The sequence below is a fragment of the Neltuma alba genome, unplaced genomic scaffold (assembly GCF_004799145.2).
Source record: "Neltuma alba isolate B1F8T4 unplaced genomic scaffold, ASM479914v2 tig00011576_pilon, whole genome shotgun sequence".
NCBI lineage: Eukaryota > Viridiplantae > Streptophyta > Magnoliopsida > Fabales > Fabaceae > Neltuma > Neltuma alba.
In genome coordinates this window covers 476,099-495,178 of record NW_021636230.1, presented here as the reverse complement: position 1 = coordinate 495,178, position 19,080 = coordinate 476,099, and the positions used below count along the sequence as shown (strand labels likewise).

General features: G+C 34.9%; 3 protein-coding genes across 3 annotated transcripts; all 3 read left to right on the top strand.

The window, feature by feature from the left end:
• The first annotated feature begins 1,192 nt into the window (after window positions 1-1,192).
• Window positions 1,193-1,670, top strand: LOC114715142 (auxin-induced protein 15A-like). The gene has a single exon (XM_028899934.1). The coding sequence runs from the start codon at window positions 1,218-1,220 to the stop codon at window positions 1,494-1,496; it is 279 nt and encodes a 92-aa protein (XP_028755767.1). The 5' UTR covers window positions 1,193-1,217; the 3' UTR covers window positions 1,497-1,670.
• Window positions 1,671-4,013: 2,343 nt separating this feature from the next.
• Window positions 4,014-18,111, top strand: LOC114715144 (auxin-induced protein 15A-like). Its single transcript, XM_028899936.1, has 3 exons — window positions 4,014-4,023; window positions 6,946-6,951; window positions 17,633-18,111. The coding sequence occupies exon 3, from the start codon at window positions 17,668-17,670 to the stop codon at window positions 17,923-17,925; it is 258 nt and encodes an 85-aa protein (XP_028755769.1). The 5' UTR covers window positions 4,014-4,023; window positions 6,946-6,951; window positions 17,633-17,667; the 3' UTR covers window positions 17,926-18,111.
• On the top strand, window positions 4,432-4,734 carry LOC114715141 (auxin-induced protein 15A-like). Its single transcript, XM_028899932.1, has one exon. It carries the CDS (start codon window positions 4,432-4,434, stop codon window positions 4,708-4,710), a length of 279 nt encoding a protein of 92 aa, XP_028755765.1. The 3' UTR covers window positions 4,711-4,734.
• Window positions 18,112-19,080: the final 969 nt, after the last annotated feature.

The following is a 19,080-nucleotide window of genomic DNA, read 5'->3' as shown; positions in this document are numbered from 1 at the left end:
CCCGTATAGGGGAAGAAAAATAACAAAATCTCCACAAGCAAAAGGATTACAAATTGTGCGGACTAATCTAATCTTGTCTTTGTCCCTAGCACCTACAGAGAGAAGAGACTTTTAGGAAAACTCTTCTGTGCAAGGAATAGTGAGGGCACCCATTGGATGATCAAACCCGAATTCTTCTTCAGCTTCAGTTAACAACTCTTGAAACGAAGGTTGATTCAGATATAATATAGGGATCACAAACCTCTCCATTTTCTCTCTCCACATATACTGCGAGATATCCCTTTGGCACTTCACCAGATTTCGAAGACGTCGGTTTTGCAGCAAATGAAGTCTCTTGATTCCAGGAAGACGAAAACCCATTGTTTTTTTCTTTGTAAGAAGAATATGCAGGACGGATTTGAATATGATGCCTGAGAGTATTGTGAAAGATTTGTGTTGCTTGGTTCTGAAATCAGACAAGTGTGAGTATATATAGGTGAATGGATTTGTCTTCCTGCAATAATTGGTGGTTAAGAAACAGAGCCTGGCTCTTAGAAGACAAAGGCACCTGGAGTTCACATGGATGTGTCTTAGAGATCATTTCATAAAAGCAACAAGTCAAGATGAGCCAACTAATGAAGGGAGGGCTTGGATATGAATGCTAAAGATCTATCTAAAATGAGTTGTAATACAAACCTGAGACATGATAAGGAAAACCACATGTTTCTGTTTTGTGTTCAAGAAGAGTCATTTGAACTGTTTAAAGCCTTATGTCGATAAGATAAAGGACCAGCAAAGATAAAGGAAGCGTAAGATATGCTTGAAGCATGTCAAGAACTGAAATTGACAACCATAAGAAATATAAGATGTTACGTTTGAGAAAGACATAAAACATTATCATGTGATCCTTCTCATCCATGTCTTTTTGGACTACGTCGCTTAACTGACCCTTCCTCTATCATATCTCAACCAAAAGAATTTTGATGTCCTCTCTATTCATTTGGCTCTCATCCTGACTTTTTTTTGGTTTTGGAAAAGACCTCTGAGACAACTCCATGTGATCTCTAGATGCCCTTGTCTTCGGATAAGTAAGTTCTATCACATAACCTTTCCTCCACCGTTCGTCTATATATACTTATCCTTGTAAGCTTTCAGAAGCAAGCAACGCAAATCTTTCGCAATACTCTCAAGCATATCCAAACAGTTCCTTCTTAGTCTCTTCCTAAACACAAACAACAATGGGTTTTCGTTTACCAGGAATTAGGAGGATTTCCTTCGCTGCAAAAGTGAGTTCTGCAAAATTTGGTGAAGTGCCAAAGGGATATCTTGCAATAAATGTCGGAGAGGAAATGAAGAGATTTGTGATCCCCATATCATACTTGAATCAGCCTTCTTTTCAAGAATTGTTAAGTGAAGCTGAAGAAGAATTTGGGTATGATCATCCCATGGGTGCCCTTACTATTCCTTGCACAGAAGACGTCTTCCTGAAAGTCATTGCTTGCCTCAATGGGTGCTAGCTCGCAACGACAGTTTTAACTTAGATTAGTCAATACAATTTTGTATAGAAGCAAATTCAGATGATAATTTTGTTTCTCTAAGGATTTGCCCCATCCCTACATAGGAAGTGTAAAATGTTTGTGTATGTGACAAATTTATCAATAGACAATTTTCATGCGATCTGAATCGTCAAAGTACTGATCTTTTTTTTTTTTTGGGCCGGAAAAGTACTGATGGCAACCAAATATGTTTTCCCGTGCCAAGATTGAGAAGAGAATGTCATATATTAATTAATCCTGTAAATTCGAATCATGAACGTTTCAGTGCTGGCAAATTAATCCAGGGAAACTATTTAGTAGAATTATAAAAAATATTTTTATAATAAAAATATAATTTTAATGGGAAAATTCTATTATATTATCTTTAATTTCAATTCAGTAATTATGATTTATAAGGCTAAAGGAAACCCATTTAATGATGGGAAATAAAGGAATGAATGGACGACCCAGAGAGCTCTATACCACCCATCCGAAGCGTCACAGAACGTTTGAAGAGAAGATGCCAGAGTGCCACTGAGAGAGACTGATGAGGCAACATCATTTATGCTTTTGTCTTCAATGATATTATCTCATTTTATGAAAATATGTAAAAATTCAGTAGCCGGTAACACTGGAAGATCAAATAATATTAGAAGCATATATTAATAAAATTAACATATTTGATTGTTAATTATGATTTATTTTTAAATTCAAGATTAGAATTAAATTAAAAATTGGTTTCTACGACTTGGGTTCTTTAATTTCTATAAACTTAACTTAAAAATTCAAATAATTTACAATGTTACCGTTCAATACTTCACGTCAGTTTATTAACCAGCGTAATTAACTGTCGTTACAACAACTTTTTGCACTCATGATTGAGCCTTACTCTTCTATATAACATCTCATGAACTCAACATTTCTAATTTTCCCTTTGGGATTAATTGGCTTATGTTTTTCTTCAATCTTTTTCCTAGGTCAATCAAAGTTATGATTTGTACAAATTAATAAAACATTTAAAGACTCTTAAAAACGGACAAAATTAAAAAAAAATTGGACTCTGATGAAGCTTTGCTTCGGGACACACATGTTGCTTGTGAACTCGAGTGTTAGAAACATAATTTTCTTTAAATGATGCTACGTACGCCTTGTTTATAAACTATAATTATTGAGTTCAAAATAAAAATTATAGATTTTCCCATGAAATAAAAGTTAATTATTTTGCGTATCAAATAAAACATTTCTTTTCCTATTCTTCTTAACGCTACCGTTGGAATATAAGAGCACTGGGACTCATTAGTCATCATTTTTCAGCTCACCCTTAGTTACTGGATGAGAACACTGGACTTGCAACATTGTCTTTTTACCTTGTCTAATATATTGATCTTTTTATTGAAAAAAGAAGTAATATGCATAGGCGTGCATGTGGGATCACTTCTCTAGAAAAACCACTGAGGGAGCTGATGTTAATACCCCTGGAGAGAAATCTGAACTTGAATTATCAGATTAAAGATTAAAGAGATACAACTCGTGATCACCTTAACTATATGTTTAATGTCTTTGATATTGACAGTTGGTTGAGATAACGTGAAAAATGTCTATTCATCTTCTCTTTGAGATAAACAGTTTTTTCACTTCCCCTGTAGGGGAAGGAAAAGAACAAAAATCTCTACAAAGCAAAATGATTACAAAATTGTGTAGGTTGACTAATCTGATCATGTCTTGGTTAGCTAGCACCCACTAAAGGAAGAAGTGGTTTTTTATGAAGACATCTTCTGCACAAGGAATAGTGAGGGCACCCATTGGATGATCAAACCCGAATTCTTCTTCAGCTTCACTTAACAACTCCTGAAAAGATGGTTGATTCAAGTATGATATAGGGATCACAAACCTCTTCATTTCCTCTCCAATGTATACTGCGAGATATCCCTTTGGCACTTCACCAGATTTTGTAGTAAGTTTTGTAGCGAATGAAGCCCTCCTGATTAGAGGTAGACGGAAACCCATTGCTTGTTGTGTACTTGTGTGTAAGAAGAATAAGAAGGAAGGATGTGAATACTGATGCCTGAGAGTATTGTGAAAGATTGGGTTGCTTGCTTCTGAAAGCATACAATTATGAGTATATATAGATGAATGGATCTGTATTCCTACAATAATTGGTGGTTTAGAAGTTACATGATAGAGCCTAGCTATTGGAAGACAAAGGCACCTTGAGTTCACATGGATGTGTCTTAGAGGTCATTTTGTAAAAGCAACAAGTCAAGATGAGCCAAATAATGATGGGGGGACTGGGTCATGACTGCTAAAGAGTTATCTAAAATGAGTTGTAATCCCGTCCAGAGATATGGATAAGGAAAATCACATGGCTCTGTTTTATGTTCAAGAAGGAAGACTTGAACAGTTTAAGGCGCAATGTCTCCTATAAGAATTTTTCAGTTGTCATTTAAAGTTAGACATGCTGTCCCATATGCTCTCCGTTGTCATTTAAAGAGAAATTTGCCTCAAGCATGTCAAGAAATGAAATTGACAACCATAAGAAATATAAGATCTTACGTTTGAGAAAGACATAAAACATTATCATGTGATCTTTCTCATCCATGTCTCTCTGGACTACACCACTTACCTGACCCTTCCTCAATCATATCTCAAACAAAAGGATTTCTTATGTCCTTGCTATTCATTTGGCTCTCATCCTGGCATTTGTTTTTGTGAGAAATACCTCTGAGACAGCTCCATGTGATCTCTATATGCCCTTGTCTTTCGATAATTAAGTTCCATCACATAACCTCTCCTACACCATTCATCTATATATACTCGTACGCTTTTAGAAGCGAGCAACACAAGTCTTTCCCAATACTCTCAAGCATAAAATTATCCAAACGCTTCCTTCTTATTCTCTTCATAAACACAAACAACAATGGGTTTTCGTTTACCAGGAATTAGGAGGACTTCCTTCGCTGCCAAAGTGAGCTCTGCAAAATGTGCTGAAGTGCCAAAGGGACATCTCGCATTATATGTTGGAGAGGAAATGAAGAGATTTGTTATCCCTATATCATACTTGAATCAGCCTTCTTTCCAAGAATTGTTAAGTGAAGCTGAAGAAGAATTTGGGTTTGATCATCCAATGGGTGCCCTCACCATTCCTTGCACAGAAGATGTCTTCCTAAAAGTCACTACTTGCTTCAACGGGTGCTAGCTTGCAGTGACAGTTTTAACTTAGTTTAGCCAACAAAAATTTCTGTATAGAAAGGAAATTCGGACAATAATTTTGTTTCATGTAAAGATCTTCGCTATCTTTTTTTCTTCCCTCACATGTTAAGAGCCAAATTGTTTGTGACCGCGGTGACATTTATCAACAGAAAATTTTCATGTGATCTCAATCAACTATGAACGTGAAAGATAGTAATCTTTAGTTGAGCAACATTGACAATTTTTTTTTTTTTTTAACGTGGCCAGATTGAGAACAGAATGTTATTTGACGTAATCCAATAAATTCGATTAATCATGATTTTTTCCGTGCAAGCAAACTAACGCAAGGAAACTCTTGGGAAGAATTATAAAATAATCGTTTTTAAAATAAAAATAAAAATTTCTTCGGTAAATTCTGTTATTTTTAATTTCAATTCAGTGATTATAGTTAACGATATATGGGAAATAATAAAGGAATGAATGGAAGACCTGAGAGGGTCATGCCTCCAATCCGAAGCATCATAGAACGTTCATAGAGAAGATGCCAGAATGCCAATGAGGGAGACTGATAAGGAAACATCATTTATGCTTTTGTCTTCAATGATATTATCTCATTTTGTGAAAATATGTAAACATTCAGTAGCTGGCAGCACTGGAAGATGAAATAATATTAGTAGCATATATTAATAAAACAAGCAATGAAACGTTTCAAATTTCATGAACTAAAAATCCTTTCCCGTTAGGATTAATTATAGCTTACGTTTTTCTTCAATTTTTTCCCTTGATTCGTAAATTTGAAGCAAACTTTGTCAAAACAATTAGGCATATATGTTTGACTTCAAAATTAACGGCTCATAGGTCAATCAAAGTTATACTACCTCTGGTCCTTCATATATATTATGAGCCAGATAATTAATTTGCTAATAATAAGAAAGTCAAAAGCAAGTCACTTGTAATAAATAAGTGTTTTCTTTCCTAAAATACTCTTATTAATTATGTGCATTAAAATGAAAATATTTTAGCATGAACAATCACCATTGGGATTATCTTTAAAAAAAAACAGAGAGATAAAGTCAATTAAAGTCTTGTATTTAAGATCAAATTAAATCTCCAATCAGCTCTTGTAAAGAAAAAGAATGCAAAAAAGAAAAAGAAAAAGAAAGGACTTTGATGAAGCTTCGCTTCAGGATATGTCTTGCCCGTGAGCTCGAGTGTTAGGAACATATAGTTTTCTCTCAAAGGGACAACGACCATAAGGGATCACATGATATTGTCTTACAAGTGCTTTTCAAAGGAAAAAGATGTTAAAAGACAGTGCATATAACTCTCAAGCCAACTCACATAAGAAAGATATAGATTCCCAATTTTGAAATATGGCTACAAGAGTTTGAACTTTTATTTTTTTTTTTCACTTGGATATTTGTGTTACTTTTGTGGAATATCTCATCTCCTGCTACTCAGAACGTAATTATTAATTCAGTGGCCACAACGCACCAAAGTCCACGAAGAAACAAAGCGGACAGAGAAAGCTCAATTTAGTATTATAGTAAGTTCAATGCTCTATTTGGAATCTTGGAACTCTGACTCTGGAAGTTAAAGTGAAAGTGGAACTCTAAAAATTGTGTGTCCTATTTTGGAGATAAGTTATCTAGGGGATTCATTAATTAAATCTCAATAGGCAGAATAATTGAATTACGAGATTAATGAATATTATGCGTTCCTTAAACTAGAAGTTCAGTGCCTTCGATATTGATAATTTGATAAAGAGAATGTGAGAATTTCCATTCATCGGTTGGTCATTAAGATAAACAACTTTGCACTTCCCAACAAGGGGAAGAAAAAGAATAACAAAAAAATCTTCTACAAAGAAAATGGATCCGAATTGGTCCAATTGCAAATGTTGTGTTGACTAATCTAAAGTTAATTGATCTTATTGTTGTCACTTAGCACCTATCGAAAGAAGAAGTGTCATTGAGGAAGATATCTTCTCTGCAAGGCATAGTCAGAGCGCCCATTGGATGATCATATCCATACTCTTCCTCGGCTTGGCTCAATAACTCTTGAAAGGAAGGTTGATTCAAGTATGATATTGGGATCACAAACCTCTTCATTTCCTCTCCCACATAGACTGCAAGAAATCCCTTTGGTACTTCACTTGATCTTGAAGAAGTCGCTTTTGTAGTAAATGAAGCCCTTCTAATTCCAGGCAATCAAAAATCCATTTTTCTGTGAAGAGAATAAGAAGAATGTGGTTGATGAATTGAGATGCTCGAGGAGGATATTGTTGTAGACTTGAATTGCTTCTGAAATGCTTGCAAGCATGAGTATATATAGATGAATGCATCTGTTTTCCTTCAATAATTGGTGGAGAAGAGGTTACCTGATAGGGCCTAATGGAAGACAAAGGCTCTTAGAGTTCAAATGGTTGTGTCTTAAAGGTCTGTTTCAAAAAGCAAGAAGTCAGGCGAGCCAAATGAATAGAGGACTTGCAAACCCATTTAGTTGAGATATGATTGATCAGGGGTTAGCTAAATGAGGTGTAGTCCAGTCTAGAAACATGGGTAAGAGAGATCACATGACTCTGTTTCATGTCTTTGTCAAGTGCCATCATTTGAACAGTTCAAAGCTTAATGTCTATCTAAAGAATTTTATAGTTGTCATATTACGTTCTAGACATGCTTGAAGCATGCTGGAGCAGCATCTAACTGGAAAGTATTAGTGACAGTTGGATTCAAAATAAATATTGAGCCTTTTATTAATTGCAGTAAACATGCTTCCTGAGATCAGTGTTGGATTTTAAGGTCCGTAGGGTACGGGAAAATAAAACAAGTAAAACATATTTTCAGGAGGATAACTTCTACTCATTATTCCTGTATGTATTGCTCTTTATATATAGAACTAAGATGCTACATAAATTCAAATGAATTGACGTAATAGCAACATCCAATATTAAAGAATAACAAACATTTGATAAAAATGAAAACGAATTCAGTAATGTATTTATATCTTTATTGTTAAGACTTGTTCCAAAAACTTAATTACTCTTGTCCTGTTGTAGCTTTTTTGACATTACCTAAACACGCTCATTGCTTTATGTAATACCTTTAAAATTTTCATAATAAATTAATTAATACTTATATTAATTGTTGTAGCTTGAGTACTGAACAGAGCTTGGAGATAGATGATAACAAAGGTTGCTAAGGAGGTCAGAGGTTCCAGGTTTGAACCCCAGCCCTGTTTAAAGGAGAATTTATTTTTCTCATTTTTATAGGAAAATTACTTAAATACCCTTGTAAAAAAAACAGAGAGATTGCTGCATTATTTTTCCTCTTCCGGTGCTTTCACTTCGATGAGAGAGAGGAGGAATTGAGAGAATGAGTCATGAACTTCAAACCCTAACCCTCCACTCTCCCTCCTTTGGTTCGTCGCTCCTCCTACCATTCCTTGCTGTCAAAGTTGCTATCACCGACATGGCATTGTGATTCTTTTGGCTTGCTTCAGTTCTGAACTTTTCCAGCTTCGCTGTGCCATTTTTGTCGCTTGCTCTATTTGATTTTTTTGGGGGTAAAAGGTTTGGAGTTCGTCTTTTTTTACTCTTGTTTGATCATTGATGCGATCTTTATCTTCCTCTCCTCTAGATTTTTAGTGTGCCGCTGTCAGTGATGGAGATGAGTTGGTTCTCTTGCATTTTATTCCTCTGTTTTGGATTTAATGTTTATAATTGTGCTAGGCTGTGAAATTTTCAGTTTGTTGTGGCTGTTATGAAGTTTATTAAGGCTAGAACGGTTGATTAATATGCTTGGTTATTTTGTTTAATTATTACTGCATACAAGGTGTTTGTAGAAATGTTTGGGAAAAGGGTTCGCTTAGAAATCTTGCTTTATCTATTGAGCCAAGATGCTTGTTCGGTGGATGAGTTTGAATGATTACATGATCTTTGATCCGTTGAAAGATTGTTGACAATGGTGAATTGTGGGCTGTAACGTGAGTAGTTGGAGTTTATGCTTGCAATGTTGATGGTATTCAAGTAACGGGAGAATTGAAGATCAACGTAAAAATGTGATTTGTCATTTAAGGACCAAGCTAAATTGCTCTCTTGTGCATTGGGTTTAATTAGATGAGGATGTTATGTTGAAAATGGCACCCAATACGGTAAATCTTGAGGGATAAATTTAAAAGTGTAATGCTCATCCTATAAGAGCTATTGGAATATTAGGGGTCAAAATATTGGGTTCTATAGTTGTTAGAATTTTTATTTAAGATGGTTCTTGAAGTTTATCTATCTAGTTATTGTGAAAACTTTTATATAAATTTTGACTTGAGCAGTAATATTTTTGTTTTTGGATTTTAGGGGATTGAGGAGAGTTCCTAATATAGACGTGATTAAATTTAAGTATTATTGTGAGAACTTGTCAGGTGAGTGAATAGCATCCCATTACTATGGTAAAAAAAAAAAAACAGGGAGAGAGAGAGGAAAAACTTTTACTACTTGTTATTAATCTAGTTAAATTATCATTTTTGCTGCTAGATAGTTTATCCAAGTAATTTAAATTAAATTCTATCATTTTTCAATCTTAATTATTTAATGTCTTAATTTTTTTTTGTCTAGAGAAATACTTTTGCTTCTTATGTTGAATAAAGTGCTAATTGTGATATGTTAATCAGCATTTTGTAATTAATAAATATTTATGCTTAGAACTCGAAGAGGAGTTTTAAAAATGTTATTTGAGAACCTTCATGCTGGGATCATTTGTTACAAAAAAAAAATATATATATATATATATATATATACACACACACTTGTAAAGGATTCCATTATGTGAAAACTTTATATATATATATATATATATATTTCCTCTGTTAAGTTAGTGATGAAGTGATCTCATGCATGCTTGTGAGTTTTGTTTTCTTGGAGGATAGAATACAGAACACTGATCACTAATAGCAATACTGTTAGTTCTTGGCGCGCCATGGAAATCTTGAGCTCGCTCGATATTCGTGGGCATCATCCCCGTACTTGTTTTGTGGCTTCAGGTGTGCTTGTTTTGTGGCTTCAGCTGCACTTGTTTTGTTACTCATCCTCATGGACTGTGTCCATGCTTGTACTCGTGGCTTTAGACTGCGCTTGTTATCCCGTTCTGTTAAGGTCCTATGAAAAGACAAGATTTAAAGAAAATAATAATAATAAATAGAATGATGTTTTATATCATTTTCACGTATCAAGTTATCCTATTATGAAGTTTGATTTGATTTAATTGTTTAATGAGTTCAAGTATATTTAAATTTAGGATTGTATTTTAATTCTTGCCATTTATATGTCAAAGTTAAATTTATTTTATTTAGTTCCTAATATTTTATTAGATATTATAATGAGATGTTATTCACTGGTAGATTATTTTGGCTTTAGATAGTACCGCAGAGCCTATCCCTCCAGCTAAGCAGTGAAGAGCCTCAGTGAAGATCCATAACCTCTGAATCTAATTTGAGTAGTTGTTAACTAATGTAAACCCAAGAGTACACTTATGTATTTAATTTTATAGTATGTGCTCCACGAAATCTATAGTTAGATCCTAGTCTTTTGAGGTAAATTGGGATGTAATTATATATATACTTGTGTTGGGGAGTAGAGCTCCAAATACTGTTTTAAACTTGCAGGCCAGTGTAGAACTTTCAGGGGGTCTGATTTATCATGGAGACTTTGCCCAAATTTCTACAAATGGTTTATTATTTTGGTTATATGATTTATTTATAGTGGATGTTAATTGTCAGTGAAAGAGAAGGCTCGGGAATGTGAGATTTCTCATATTCCTTGTCGGTTACCTCTAAAAATTGGGGTGTGACACTTTAAGAGCTACAACCGCCTCTGTTCTCTTTCCTTCCTGCATCTTGTCATCTTATTGCCACATACTGCCTTCGCCATCGTATATCCAACATTTTCTGTATCTTTATATGTCTTGTCATCGGCTTTCCTCTTAGCCTCCTTTCCTTCTTTTCTTCTTCCTCCTCCCCCAATGTTCCTTCTCCTGAACATAATGCACCATCAATCTTTAGATAATGCTTTGTGTGTCTTCTTAACAAGCTGTCTACTACGAAAATTTAGCTTATTATTAATATCAAACACCTCTTTGCACAATCCAACAGCAAAGTCCTCAGTATACTATGCGTTATAACCTATTAGAATAGTCTTTGGTGGTTTTTGACTGCTTCAATTTTTGCATTTCAAATTATTTGATCAATAATCTGGACACACGCATGCATAATCCCAGATGCTATCTATAGACTCCAAATCCACGATGCTTATAAACACGTGCTGGAAACAGAAAAAAATTGGCAGTCTTTCTGCTTGAGACTTCTTAGTCTTCATAACTTCATGCACGTTCGGCTAAGTAACCTGATAGTCGACGGCCTCTATGCCATGCCCACGCTCTCTTTTCATGGTTTGAAGCTGCTTGATGAGGAGAAATATGCAATGGTCTGATCAGCTGTTGCATTAATGCAATACTGTGTCCTGATCTCAATCCGATCTTAACTACCATATCACATTAATGTCTCCTTCTCTTGATGATCACACTATCATAACACGTTAATGCTATTATTGCCCACCATTATTGCGAGTTTTCTTTTACTTCATTATTATTTGGCAACATATAAAGAAGGGTGTTTCCAGGAGACCTCTCCAGAACCTGACTCTGAGATCTGTTCCCAACCACGACGTCAACCTCCCGAGGTTGTTCTTCCCAGAACGTTAAATCCTACTCTTTAACCGATGATGGCTTCTTGATCCTCCAACTACGAGAGAATTGTTATGTGAGGTTGGGTTTTCGTTACAATAAGAAAATCTCAGGGATTCTTACTTACGGATCATTATCATATGTGAACAGAATTGAAGAAAGGATGCGGTGGGAAGGATATGGTTGCCTGTGAGAAAAATCAGCAACGATGAGAAATCAGTCACTACTGTGTTCGATCTTATTCTGCCCTATAACATGGAAGTCCGAATCAATGTCAATCAATTGTAAGTTGCGCCTGCATGTGAAGAAAGACGTATCGACTTAGGATAGAAGCCATGTGAGGCTCTCAAGTGAATTTCATTACATGTGCGGTTCGTAACATCTCCTCCTCCTTTCCCATCCTCTTCCTTCTCTCTCTCTCTCTTTTTTTTTTTTTTAACTATTGGATTAATATTTTAACGGTTCAGATTTAAATCTTTTTAAAACTATTATTAAAATATTAACCGTGACATGTTTATTAAACAATCTGTCTAAAGATTTGGTTATGCATGGAATATAACGATATGGTGTGATCTATATACCCGAGTTAGTGGTAAGATAAGGGTTGTTGTTATTATATAGTATGTAGGTAGATTTTCTGAATATAAGTGTGGGGATGATGGGACATGAATAAATTGGGGTACTTTGGCCTTTTTTAAAGCATACTGATGGCTGCTTTGGAGGATGCTAGCTTTCTGCATGGAATACACGTCTCCGTTTATCTCAAATAATAACAAACAAAAAAAAAAAACATAGAAAATTTGCATGTGCTAAATAATTACAAGTTGTGAGGCATTGTAATTAACTATGGATTCCCACTGTATTTAGTCCCAATTTCTTATTTTTTGTTTTGCATCTATATTTACATATGTACTTTATTTATATGTTTGTTATTATATATTTATAAATTTATAAATATGAATATGAATATAAAAAAACTTAAATATTTGTATTCATTCGTATATCATTATATATATATATAATATTCCTAATGGTAGAGCTTCCATATTGACCTCAATATAAAATATAATTATATACTGGGCTGAAATTAAAAAAATCCGCCAATGAAAATTAGAATCGTGGTTTATGGTTTGCTATAGGGGTGTTCACGGGATGGGACAGGACCGGGACAGGCCCGTCCCAGTCCCGTCCTGGTGAACAGGGACGGGACAGGGTTTTAGTCCCGTGTCCCGTCCCGTCCCGGTTTTGTCCCGGTCCCGTCGGGACCGGGACGTCCCGTTCCCCTCCATTTTTTTAAAAAAAAAAACTATAATTTTTTATATGAAATTTTTTTATGTTATAATGCTTATTTTTTTGTTAGGCTTTTAAAGATAAAAACATTATAAAAAATATTATGTAGAAAGCTCAATTATATAGTATAAAAAAGGTATAAAAACAATACTGTAACAAAAAAAACAGATAAAAGAAACACTATATAATGGCTTTATGAATTATTTTATTGAGGAAGGAGATATTGTTCAGATAATATTACAACTTAAGAGTTAAAAATCACTATAAAAATAATAATTATTATTAATAAGTAAATTGAATAATATAATAATAATTATTAATAAATAATTTTTTTAAAAAAAAAATATCCCGGGACGGGACGGGACGGGACAACCCCGTCCCGCGTCCCGTCCCGTCCCGGTCACTGTCCCGTCCCGTCTCGTACTTGTCCCGTCCCGAAATTTTTTTTGTCCCGTCCTGTCCTGTCCCGTCCCAAACTCACCAGAACCGGGACGGGACGACCGGGACGGGACAAATTGAACACCCCTAGTTTGCTATCAAATGAAACTTTTTTTTTTTTAATAATTCTTCTTGCACTTACATAGAGACGCCGTTGTGTCCCATGAAGTAAATCTTGACTTGAATTTTCTGAAGCAACGTATTCAACTTTCTCTTCTCAATCTTGCCCCGATAATCAAAAAAGGGGAGGGGAAAAGGTTATTTAGGCAAATGGTATAATCTTGAAATTATTACTAATATATACTGCAAAATTTAACTTGAAATCTATTAAACTATGTTCCAACATTGTTTTTTTTTTAACAAATTTGGACTAAACTTTTTTTTGACACACACCAAATTCAGTACAATTATTAAAAAAATTGTGTCATGTGGGCACCTTTTTCCTTTTCCAGTTCCACAAAAACCCACCAACAACCCCACTCTTTTAGTTATTCCCCACCTCCTAGGCCACCGAGAAATAAACACAATAAATATAATAAATTATATATTTGCATAATATTGACATTAAATATATCACTTTGTAAATATCAAATAAATACTTTCTAAAGATAATTATACAATATTAGAAAAAATATATATTGATAAATAGTTATGATTTTGTATCATTTGAGTAAATAAATTTTTTCTTTCTTACAGTAGGATGCTCAATTTGCCACAGTAAAACTTTACCTTCGTCCAAAACAAAATTGCGAGTCTTTTAATTTGCTCTGTTATGTACTTTGATTCCAATCTACGAGGTGGAGAACTGAGACTTGAGGCTACTGGCTTGCCTTAAACTCAGCGCCAACTGTTTCCTACGCCCTGCTGTGCAATCTCTCCATGGTTCTTAGTTCAGATGCAGAAATATACACACACACACACATATCATCCACGTCTAACTGCTGAGTTTTTGAAGCGCGTATCTGAGGCAAACGTGTTGCCTACTCAATCATTACACACACCATGCCTTGCTGTTTCGTTCCAAAAGCAGAGCAATAAGTGTCTGATCCAGCCATCTCTCCTCGTCAGTCCTGCTGTGACCCCATCTCAATCTTAATCCCCATGTGAGTGTAGTTATGTTGAAGGGTCCCCATTATATTATCAATGATTAAACAAGAAGTGTGTTTCATGATCTTCTTTATTATTATTATTTATATCTATATATAAAGGAGCGTCTTGTAGCATTATGAAATTCAAGCCGATATAGTGATAGAGATATATAGGCTCTAGCCTCTAGAGAGTGTTCTCTAATGTCTTCCATGGCTCCATCAACTCGCCTTTCTTCCATCTTCTGCTTCTTCTCACTTCTTCTCACTTCTTCTCATACTCATAGCCCTTTCAGAAGCCTGTGAGGATGGCCCCTTAACTCTGCGATCTGATGAAGAAGCCGACAAAGTCCATAATTTGCTTACTAAATGCGGCTTTCCCAAGGGTGTTCTTCCCGACAACGTGAAATCCCACAATGTCTCCAACGATGGCGTCCTGCGAGTCCAACTCCAAAAGCCTTGTACTGTGTCGTCGGGCATTCGTTACAGTGTGAAGATCCGAGCGAGGCTTGCTTACGGATCGCTGACCCGTGTGAACGGGATCCGGGGGAAGACGGAACATGGGTTTTGGTTGACTGTGGTGTCCATCAAGATGAATGAGACGTCAAACACTGTTGAGTTCAGCATTGGTGGGAAGCCTAAGGATTTTCCTGCAACTGAGTTCGATGTTGCGCCTGCTTGTGAAGCCAAAGCATTTGACTTGGAAGCCATGTGAGGTATATATGTAAATATTTATTTATTTTTTAAAATTCAAAAGTGAATAATTTTCTTTTCATCATCATCATCTCTGACGAAGAGAATTCCTGAAAGGAAATCATCAGTGTCATTTTTCGTTTTTTTTTTTTTTTTTGGGATAATATTGAACTATGTTTTCCTGGATTACAGGTGGTGGGATGGCAGGAGATAAATAAAGTGGGATTCCATAAAACTTACTGATGCACTGCATGGGGTTGACATGTGGATTTATCCAAAAGAGGGGGAAAAGAGATGTATGCTTTTTGTGTTTAAAATAATTATTAGCAGTTATGAGACATACAATGTAACTAAGGATCCCACTATTAATGACGTCAGCTTTCTTGATGTTTAGATCTCAATTCCTTATTTTCCTTTAAGAAATTAAAGTTTGAAACAGAAAAATAATTTTAATTTTAGTTTACAGTGAAAAATTCTAAAATCTCAATAGAATATTAAAGATAATTAAATAATTTGATACTGATATTACAACTTTAGACACTCATGTTTTAAACTTTGATGCCAAATTTTTTTTTTCCAGAATTTGGCACTAATTATTTTAAGACAAAAATTTACTTTTGATTTCTTATTTTTATATAAATTTTAGTTTGGTTCCTTAATTTTATATATTTTTTAGTTCTCTAACTCAAACACCGTTAGCCTCAAATAATGTTTTCAATTTTTTTTTAAAAAAATTGTTGGAAAACACTTTCCCTTTGATCCAAGTAATTAACTCAACCCAATAATATAAATCTTTTGTAATGAAAACTCCAAGCTCAGGTACATATAATAGGTTCAACAATATCGAAGGAAAACAGCATAGTTCCAACACAATAGAAATTAGAAAGCACAGAATAAGGGCAAATCCAGTCACAATGATAGTGCATCTGGCCAGAGAGATGAGGGACGCAAGAGAGGAGAAGAGACTTCCATAATTCATTCCGCAGACTAGCCTCTCTCTCTCTCTCTCTCTCTCTCTCTCTCTCTGTGTTTTTTTTGGGGCCCAAACACACTAGCTTTTTTTTCTATCCAAATATACAATCTCCATTCTCGCCCTACCCATACATTATAAGCCCAAAGTAACCGGCCCATTAGGGCCCTTTTCATAATCCAAGCCCACATTGGCATTAAGATGGTTCGTTCCATATACCTAAATTTGAATCTTGTTTTCAAATTACTGGATTAAGGAATTTGACATCCTCTCCTCAACCTTGCAGCGACAAAACAAATTAATTTATTCACCTATATTATGATCAATGCCTTTGATGTTAATGAATAATCAATATATTAAAATTGCGTGAAAATTGTCTAAGGATAAATCTCTCATCGACTTGAACAATTTTACACTTCCCAAGAAAATTTTCACTAGCAAAATTGCCATCAAATGGCCTTCTCCGCAAAATTGAGTTGATGGCTAATCTAAGGGAATGTTATCTTTGCAAGCTGTAGCCAGTACTCATTGAAAGAGAGAAGAAGTGACTTTTAGAAAGACACTTCTGTACAAGAAATAGTAATAGCACCCGTTGGATGATCATGATCGAATTCTTCTTCAGCTTCACTCAATAACTCTTAAAATGAAGGTTGATTCAAGTATGATATAGGGATCACAAACCTCTTCCTTGCATCTCTGACATACACTACAAGATGTCCCTTCACCACTTCACTAGATTTTGAATAAGATAACTTTGCAGCAAAGGAAGTCTTCTTAACTCTAGGTAAATGAAAACCCATTGCTTTTCGTGTTGAAGAGGATAAGAAGGAAGTGTCCGAGTATTGATGCTTGAGAGTATAGTGAAAGATTTATGTTGCTTGCTTTTGAAAGCATACAAGTATGAGTATATATAGATGAATATAATGTTGGTTCTGTTATAGAGCTTAATTGTTGAAAGACCAGGGCGTAAAGAGATCACATGGTGTCTTGGAAGTCTTTTAGGGGGGAAAAAAGAAATGAGCCAAATGAAAAGAATACTCCATAGCCCATTTGGTGAACATATGATTGATAGATGAATGATCAATTAAGAGGCTTAGTCCAGATATCGATATGGATGAGAAGGATCACATGATATTATTTTTATGTCTTTCTCTAATGTCAAGAAGGACCGCCGGAATTGCTTGAAGTTTAATGTCTACGTAAAAGGTTTTTGTGGTTGTTAGTTTCATATCTTGACATGCTTGAGACACATGCTAAGTGTCAGACGGATTGATGAAAAGGAACCATAAAAGTTGTCTCAAGCATGTCTAGAACTTAAAATGACAACTATAAAATTTTTCAGATACATATATCTATGAAGTGTCCAAGTGATCCTTCTTCAACGAAAAATCAGAAACGTGATTTTTCTCATCCATACGTCATGACTGGACTTGACCCCATTTAACGAACCCTTTATCGATGTCATATCCCAGCATAATTGGCATCCAAGTCTTCTCTTCGGTTGGCTCGCACCTGACTTGTCGCTTTTTGAAAAGGACCTTGCTAAGACACATCCATGTGATCTCAAAGTGCAATTGTCTTCCAATAGGCATTATCACATAGCCTCTCAAATTATTGAAGGAAAATAAGTCCATTATATTCATCTATATATATACTCATATACTTCCATGCATTTCAGAAACAACTTAACTCTTCAGCAATATCTTCTAGCATCTAAAGTAGTTGAGCACTTTCTTCTTATTCTCATAAGCAAAAATATGGGTTTTCGTTTACCTGGAATCAGAAGGTCTTCTTCAAAATCAAGTGAAGTACCAAAGGGATACCTTGCGGTCTATGTGGGAGAGGAAATGAAGAGGTTTTTGATCCCGATATCTTACTTGAATCAACCTTCATTTCAAGAATTGTTAAGCCAAGTTGAGGAAGAGTTTGGATATGATCATCCAATGGGCGCCCTCACTATTCCTTGCACAGAAGACATCTTCCTCAATGTCACTTCTTCATTCCGCAGGTGCTAGGTGGCAAAGATAAGACTTACATAGATTAGTCAGCACAATTTTGTAATGGATCCTTTTGTTTTGTAAAGATTTTGTTCTTCTCTTCGTTCCCCTACTTGGGAAGTGAAAAATTGTTTACCTCAATAGAAGTTTCCACTTAGTCAATTATCAATATCAAAAGCGTTGAACTTTCACTTTAGATGACAATGAATAGTATTTTTTTAAACGATCTTTTGGTGAAATTGAGAAAAAATATTACGTTCTTTAATCTTGTAATTCCAATCGTGAATTCTGATAGCGGGTATCAACTTCATACGTAAGTGGCTTCCTTAGCGAAATGATCTCCAACGCATAATTTTCCGGCCTCCACTTTCACTTCCTAATAAGTCCCGGTTCTGAGATTCTAAATGAGGCACTAAGAAGAATTTTCAAAAGATGGTTCATTTGATCTCGGAATAATTTTATAAATTAAACTTCATTCTTTGTCCACTTTGTTTCTTGATAGATTTTGGTTCCTTTTGTGGACACTGGATTTATAATCAAGTTCTGGGTAACGTAATATCATAATTTTCATATTGTCAAAGTAAAAAGTTGGAGTTTCAAATTTAACCTTAGCCGCTAGATTTCGAAAAACTATTTTTGTGGTCCATTTTGTTTTCGGTGTTAATTAATTATCAACAATACCATGTAACGAACATAATCTATTCTTCACACGGTTTTGTGATTTGTCTCGACGCATTTACATATATAGCGTCTATCAATTTTAATATATCTCTCTTATGTGAGTTGGCTTGAGATTTGTGTGTGTGTGTGTACTCCCTTGTAACGTCTTCATCCTTGAAATGTACCCATAAGACAATGTCATGTGATCTCTTATGCCCCTTGTCCCTTTGTAAGCAAATTCTGTATTCCTTACTCTTGAGCTCATAAGCAACACACACACATCTTGAAGCTTCATCTAATTAAGTTATGACGTTTTTTTTTTCCAGGAAAAAACTTATTATTGATTGTTTTGCCAGAGAACGGATGTGTATTATTGATTTGATGATATTGTAAAGGTATAACATAAAAATTAGTTTATTATCATAACTTTGATTGACCTATTACATTATTTTTGAAGCCAAGCATATGCTTTGGGATGGTTATTTTTTCTAAGAATCAATTAGAGTAAGAATT